General features: G+C 37.7%; 1 protein-coding gene across 1 annotated transcript; it reads left to right on the top strand.

Annotated features, from left to right (window-relative positions):
- Positions 1-3,188: 3,188 nt before the first annotated feature.
- LOC116246190 (auxin-responsive protein IAA4-like) lies at positions 3,189-5,299 on the top strand. The gene is made up of 4 exons (XM_031617930.2): positions 3,189-3,733; positions 4,219-4,436; positions 4,560-4,650; positions 4,751-5,299. The coding sequence occupies exons 1-4, from the start codon at positions 3,522-3,524 to the stop codon at positions 4,833-4,835; spliced, it is 606 nt and encodes a 201-aa protein (XP_031473790.1). The 5' UTR covers positions 3,189-3,521; the 3' UTR covers positions 4,836-5,299.
- The last annotated feature ends 2,564 nt before the right edge of the window (positions 5,300-7,863 follow it).

The raw sequence follows: 7,863 nt of genomic DNA, 5'->3' as shown, positions 1-7,863 counted from the left end.
CAATTATCTGGAGTCGTCCACCATCTAACCAGGGCCGTCAATCTAAAACAGATCAATAGTTGAGAAAAAAATATATAAACTGATACTATATGAATAAATGCTTATTACCTTTTTATTTTCTTTTAACCGAACACAACTATTCTGTTTAATTAAGTTAGAATCTATCCGTCAATCTTCTCTTTTAGTAATTATCATGAGTTTTTATATTCTATTAGTTTTATGTATACCACCCGTGTGTATTGGAGGATGATAAACCAAAAGCGTTTCTGTCAAATCCGACCGCTTAATCTTTCTGTCCTTAGAAAACAAAACCTGTCATTATGAGATTAGTCTTCAAACTCATCTAAAGATAAGGATGATCGCACTTACTTTGATTTTCTCATGGCTTTTAAAGTTCTTCCTGCTGCCAAACTTTTCTGTAATTATGTATTGACAATGACTGCAAAAAGCCATTACATCTTTCGCTCTCTCTCTCAACTGAATGTATCTTTTCACTTTATGAGAAGCTTTAATGGAGGTTGGATAAGCTTTCAAGGAGCCACCTCCACATTTAGACCAAACAGGAACCTTCACTGTAGGAAGAGAAGAAAATTTGACAAGATGCTATTCAAATTTTTAATTCGAGACAAGTCCTGACAGGAACTTGTCTGGCTTTTAACCGTGGACGTCCACGCTCTGCTTTTAATGGCGGCCTGCTGATAGTTAAGATACTCTCTCTTTATCTCTCTCATATATATATATATTATATATATATGTATACATCAGTGTTAATTTTCTGCCTGCTCATTGAATAGCATTTGAATGAAGAAAAAAATAAAGAACACGATTCATGTAAGAGATCCGTAAATTAATGATAAGAGTTACAGTTTTTCTTCTCACATTAGTAAGGCTTCATTGGGGAGTCTTCGGTTTGATTTCCTCCTGAATTTTCATTTAGTTTCAGCACAACAGCGAAGAAGAAAATTGAAGTATATATGGTTTTAATGTTGGGGTTAGCACACCAGTAACGGTGGGGGCTGGTAGGCGCTGAGTTTTTTGTTGGAATCACTAATGTACGAGTTAAAACATGGTGAAAATGGTACTCTCAGATACCAAAACATGCCTTGTATGCTAAAGAGATGAAGGGCTGGGTGAAAGATTTAGTTCTTTTCTAAAGATAAAATGCAAAAACTCTCTCTCAGTTAGAGAGAATTAAAAGAAAGTTGTGGAACCTAGTCATTTTCTATCGAACACCCTGTTGAAAGTTACACAAAAGGCCAGACTTGAGAACCGTGAGGTTTACCCATTTCAGCAAACAACCACTTCAGTTTATTTCTTGTTGCTTCGATTTGCGTGCAACATTGGATTCTCACTTGCTTCTGCAATCACTTGGAAAGAGTGTGTGCATTTCAAGTCATATCAATGATCCACATGAGCCAAGTATATAAATGATTGATTTTAGCATTTGTCATACCATCCTCATGTAACAGCTAGCAAAGGTTGGTAGGGATGTATCAACTCAACAATTTTAACCAGAATAGTAAGCCAAACTTTCTCTCTCTCGCTTAGGGGCACTTTCTCTTCGCCGGAGTATGTCAGTCCGTCCTTCCACTCTTTTTCTATCTCTTTTTTGTTTTTCTGTATGTTGTATTTATACGTTCTCTTTTGCTTTTGTCTTGCGGTTTGTTACTATAACTAAGGGACTTCTTGTCCCCAATTTTTGTATCTAGAGGACGTCTTGTCCCTCAATTTTGATATACATTCTCATTTTATAGGCTCTTTGTATATATAGCTAGAGAGAAAGAGAGGTATACCAAAAGCTAAATCCTTAAAACGACTGATTTAACAATTCTTTCTACTTTTTCATTGAATGCTTGGCAGAAATTCAACTGTTTGGATAGTTAAAATTGGTTGAGAGAGAAAAAATTATAAAGAAATCTGTTTTGAACATGCTTACTCCTACAATTCTCTCTCTCTCTCTCTCTCTCTCTCCATATATATATATATATATATATATATATTATAGAGGTCACTTTTAACCAATTTGCTCCAAGCATATCTACAAGAAGATCAGACAAAGAATTAGTGGTCCACCCAACTCTGGGTAAAGCTAAACAACAACCAATATCAGTCAAAGCTGGAATTCACTAGATCGAATTCATAATAAAGCTGCTCCCATTCTCACGCCGAGTCGATATTAATGAGAGAGAATTTCATTTAGCCGTCAAGCTTCCACCAGATTCCCAAATTGCACCTTCATTTCTATACCAAATTCCTTCATGAGGCCACTGCTCACTAGAAACCGTAAATTAAAAGCTCAATCTAACATCGATTTTTCTAATCAGGACATGCTTTCCTGTTTTCTGTTTCTCTTTTTTTCGTTTTGGAGTTTAATTCCTATTCATTTTGCTCAGAAAAGACGTGTCATGTGGAGATTTTTAATTTACTAAAATTTTGGACGGAAGTAAAACCCAAGTTCATTTCCCATTGGCAGCTTAATTCAGGCTCGCATAAGGAATTAATTCAGAAAGACGGGACCTAGCAAGTTCTCATTCTTCCATCAAACACATTGGTCTTAAACAATTCTTTTTTCCATAATTTACCGACACAATTGCCCTGTTTCTGATCTCTAGGTTTTATTATGATCGTCTTGTGAATGCGAGATCTTCATAGTTTACAGTGCGTAGTGTTAAAAGATGTTAACTTTAATGGTGCTGGTCTAAGAGAAGACTAAAGTTAAGCACCTGGGGTGCCATTAAACAATATTTATGCTTCTGCAACCACCAATGGCCTTGCCTCGCATTATGCCCACATGCCATGTGGGTGTGGACGATTCTCTTTCAAAAAAAAAAATTAATTATTATGGGTTTTTTCCCACTTATTTTTTATTATGAATTTATTTTTTTTATTTCCTTAATTTTTTCCCCAATGATTCACATGGAAGGTGCCCCCACCCGCACACGGCCACCGACGCCACTTTGTCCACATGGGCTGTCGACCGACGACTGCGATCGGCCACCATCTGGCCGCTGAAGGGTCCTCAGCCGTTGGATCAAAGCACCATTGAAAGAGATTCGAGCCACTGGGGCCTGTCCCTCCCCAGACAGGCAATCTCCCCCAGGCCAAGCTGTTGGTGTCCCCATCTGTTCTCTTGGTGGCTATCATGATCAATTCATGCTCTCTCTCTCTCTCTCTTTTCTTGGTTTGATTCCTTCTTTTATAAAAATCAGTTGCTTTCATGGTGCTCACCATCTTCATTGCACAAACCAAGAAAGTTCTTGGCCTTTGAAGTTCTCTTGCATCGGTTAGCAAGCCGCTAGCAGGGAAGAAAGGTCGACACTCGCCGCTGCTTCCTTTGTAGTCTACTGCGAGCTTTCTCCGTTCGATATTGGCAACTGGGACTGCAGAGTTTGTTGGTGTGCCTGGAAAGTAGAGGAAAGTTGGCTGAGGTTGGAAAGGGACAGTAAACAGCTGAGATTTGAGGAGATTGGAAGGTTTGTTGACCTGCAAGCAGTGGAAGAGCCCGGAAAAGACGCCGGAAGATGGAGAAATCCGCGAGGTACCACTGTGACCTTGAGGCGACGGAGTTGAGATTGGGGTTGCCGGGGAGCGATGTAATGGAGAAGGCAGCAGCGACAACTGCATCGTCCAAGATCAACAAGAGAGCGTTTTCCGATGTTGTCTCTGGTGTAACCAACGACGGTCTGCAAGACGAAAAGGAGTCCCTGGGCAAGGAGAGCGCCCCGGCTGCCAAGTAAGTCACTGGTTCATATTCCTCTACTTGCCGGAATCCGGTGGGGAGGGGGATTTTCCGGCTCCATGTTATGGCATGAAATAGTGGTGGGACATCAGAGGTCCACATATGGAACTTGGATGTTGGAGTACTCTGACTGGTTCTAGAACCCGGCCAGACAAAGACTCCATATCAATATGCAGAAAAAATTTACGTGCTTTAATGAACCGAACAATAGAAGTTCACAGCTGCGCTTTCCATCACAGAAATATGTGCAGCTGTTGAAAACATTTTTCAGAAAACACTATCAAGTTCATGAACTTGTTCATGTTCTTCAAGATGTTCCGAAACTTGGTCATATTTGCTTTCTTTCTCTTTTTCCGCATGCCAAGCTCGTCAGCCTAGAAATGTTGTACGATTATAATGTACAGTACCTTGGAGTCCTGATTGTAGTGATTTTAGACAATGAATCTGAGACTAGTTTGTTTAAAATTTGGTTTTGACAGGGCACAAGTGGTAGGATGGCCACCAATCAGGTCATACAGGAAGAACAACCTAAACGTTTCAAGTATCTCAAAGAAGAATGAAGCCGAGACACCAGGGATGCTTGTAAAAGTAAGCATGGATGGGGCTCCCTACCTGAGGAAGATAGATCTCAAGACATACAGTGACTACCAAGATCTACTCAAGGCCTTGGAGAAGATGTTTAGCTGCTTCACCATGGGTATGTTCTGAAATAGCTCTTACCTGTTGTGGCCATGGCTGCCTTCCTGTCAGCATAGAACTCCTTGATTCCATGAAAGTTTTCTGATTTTTCTGCTGAACCTGTGTTCCGTTGCCTTATCAGGTGAATTTGCAAACAGAGATGGGTCTGAATATGTGCCAACCTATGAAGATAAAGATGGAGACTGGATGTTGGTTGGAGATGTCCCTTGGGAGTAAGTCTCTCTCTCTCTCTCTCTCTCTCTAAATCTCCGTCTCATCTGGGCCTAGTTTTATGGGACAAGATCTTATGTTTTTTTCTTTCTTCTCGTTCAGGATGTTCATCTCTTCTTGCAAGAAGTTGAGGATCATGAAAGGATCAGAAGCCAGGGGTCTGAGTTCAGGTGCTTCCCACACCTGAACTAGATGAATCACATCAAACTGGTACTGGAGTTCTCTGTGGGATTTGCAGTTTGACTCGAACATGGTGTTCCCCCATGCATCATGAATGGCCATGGAGGGGGCCTTAGTTCATGCCCGCCCTGTTGTATTTACCTTTTTTGAAGTGTTTGACATTTCATTATGAACAGGGGCATTTGAGGCCTTTGATCATGATGTAATGTTTTCCCTTCTTCTTCCCTTCTTTTTGCTTGAATAATGTGATGAAGAGAAACACCGTGTAGAGAGATGTATATCGTTACGTAATACAACTGTATAGGAAGAACCTAAACCCGTTCTTATTTGTGGTGCCGCTGTTGTATCTCCAAACGTGGTATGGTCTGTGACCCTGAACTGGATCTTGAAAGTTCGTGTTTGCCTTTGAAATATTTAGTTGTCATGATCTATGGATGCATGCATGGCTATAAAGTTCGTGTTTTATGATCATCTTGATGAATTATTCACGGTTTTGGTTTTACAGATTCAGCAGAAAATGAATGTGACAGAAACTCAAAACTTGTAATTTATTAACTTGCCGACTTTTGTTTATCTAAACAGAAAGTAACGTGGGGAGAATCTTTTTTTTTTTCTTCATTCGTAAGTATAAAATTCAGGATATCTTGGTTTTTGGCAATCTGGTTTGCCCAAAAGCCATGAACTCGTTATTATTTGGATCTCAAGTGTAAACTAGTTCTTGGTTTGGTAATAAAAAGAAAATGAAAAATAAGCTGCGCATTTCCTGTTTGTGTGTGAAAAATTAAATAAAATGGTCGAAGAAATTTGAATTAAAGACGTCATATAAGCGTTCAAGATAGGCTGTTTTTTTGGTAATCCACTAATTCTGTTTTGCCAAAAGCGTTGAACTCGTCCTTTTTTGGGTCTAAGAAAAATAAGCTAAAAAATAAGCATTTCCTGGCCAGTAAATGTCAAAAAATAAATGATAGAAATATAAGTGATTTATATATATATATATATATATATGGAGAGAGAGAGAGAAAAATGATTTTAGCTAAGTCAGGCAACTGTGTAATCGGAGCTATCCATTTGAAGCTAATGAATCATTGAAAAAAGACAAGTTAATCAATATTAGATGACAAAAATGTCCATCATATCTTATTTTCTAAATTATTCATTATATTGGATCACACAATCTTGGTTAAACGATAATTAGGTGAAAACCTAGTTTCTGAAAGGAACTGAACATCATGGTGATTTCAATTTATTTACAAAAAAATATGTTTTGAATGTCTCTAGAAATAGACTAAAAACCAGTTTTTTCACAAAAATTGATTTCTTTTGAGGCAAGTTTTTTTGAGGGTGTCATCCAAACATGCCCTTAAAATTTAAGCGAGAATAAATTCATTATATATATATATATATATATATATATATATATATATATATATATATATATATATATATATATATATATATATATATTATTACCGTTGTTATATGATATGTTATGGGTTCAATAAAGTGTTCGTTTGGTTTTCTAAAAAAAAAATTATGGTTCGAAACTCAGTTGCACTTTGTACTTAAGTATAAACGGTGTGTGACTAAGCTCTAGGCTGCAGTTCTGTAGTTCGAGCTTAATTAAGCACTGGAGCTCGAGCAAAGCCTAGCTGGGCTAATGGTAGCTCCAGCCGAGCTCGACTCTAGTACATGCAGGCTAAGGTGGCTCCTGAAGAGCCTTAGTGATGCTTACACAGAACACACTAAGCCTAATTAATGACAGAAAAACTCCGGATGCAGTTCCTTTCCGAAACCAAAACAATTACGATAAGTTTTACTCAACACGTATGGTTGTCATGCAAAAGCACGCGAACTAAAACTTAAACTAAGAAACAAATTTTCCGAATATATATCAAAATGAAAAATCATGCTCCTAATTGTATCGTAATAAGAGGTATATGTTACCGCTAATGCGAAGCTTATAAGTAGTTCTTAAATGTTAATGAATAATTTAAATGTCTAAATATATGGGTGAAATAAGCATGAAACTATAAAACTTACTTTTTATGACCACAAAATGCAAAGGAATGCATTCGTGAGATTGTTGCTTGCATGATCCATACCACGAAAATGGCAATGATGTCTTTTTTTTTTTGGAAAAAGAAAAGACAGAAAGAACAAACTTTTGACTTGAGGCATTTTAACAAGCGTGAATAAAAATCTTCCAAAATGTTGTGATTCAAAGGCTCTTTTGTGGAATCGTAGCAAAATTGAGACTCAAATCAAGAAAAACAAATGTGAGCCTTAAATTCAAGGTTACAATAGAAAGTAGGCTCGTCAATGGAAATTCACTTAAAACACATAATCGCGCCTTCCTTTGAGATTCTTCAAATTGTATGACGGTTCTACGTTTGAAGCAAAATTGGCGGCAATTTTGCTTTGATCTCGATTGTTATATATATATATATATGGTCATGTACCAAATGCTTAGAAAGTAAAAATCTATTTGGTGAAAGTATCATGAATCATTTTTAGAAACACTATCGACCATTGTGTACGCATTATAAGCTGTCGCTAATGTTTGTGCAACGGATATTTTTTTAGCGACTAATTTTTAAGTTTTAATCATTGAGTAACATAAAGTTCCTATATATGTGTATAAATACATGCATACAGTTTAATTTAAAGTATTTTCTCTTACGTTTGATCACTCATATATACAATTATTGTTCAGTTGCACAGTTATATTTATGTCAATATATGAAACAAAGTTATATAATTATAAATAAGGTTTTGCTACGATCAATTTGTTGGTCGGAAAAGTTTGAACATGGAACAGTTGAATTCGTCGGCTCCGTTTCGGGCCCTACAGGGTACCGAACAACGTCTTTCTCCCCAAAGTAGACACTGAAACTGAAATAGCAGGTGGTCCGTTGGAATTGGATCGCATTGGATCCGTTCCTATAAAGGAACACATGCACACGCTCGCTGTCTCTCTATTTATCTGGATTTGGATTTGGATCTCCTTTCCGGTGTTCTCTCTCTAGACGTTCCCG

The sequence above is a fragment of the Nymphaea colorata genome, chromosome 1 (assembly GCF_008831285.2).
Source record: "Nymphaea colorata isolate Beijing-Zhang1983 chromosome 1, ASM883128v2, whole genome shotgun sequence".
NCBI classification, from domain to species: Eukaryota; Viridiplantae; Streptophyta; class Magnoliopsida; order Nymphaeales; family Nymphaeaceae; genus Nymphaea; species Nymphaea colorata.
Note: the sequence above shows the minus strand (reverse complement) of the source record. Positions and strands in the feature narration are given on the sequence as shown.

Bases quoted from the DNA above. Each gene is read 5' to 3' on its own strand.
- LOC116246190 (XM_031617930.2), top strand. From the start codon at position 3,522: ATGGAGAAATCCGCGAGGTACCACTGTGACCTTGAGGCGACGGAGTTG. The intron at 3,734-4,218 runs GTAAGTCACTGG...TGGTTTTGACAG, and splicing joins GAGAGCGCCCCGGCTGCCAA to GGCACAAGTGGTAGGATGGC. The intron at 4,437-4,559 runs GTATGTTCTGAA...TTGCCTTATCAG, and splicing joins GTTTAGCTGCTTCACCATGG to GTGAATTTGCAAACAGAGAT.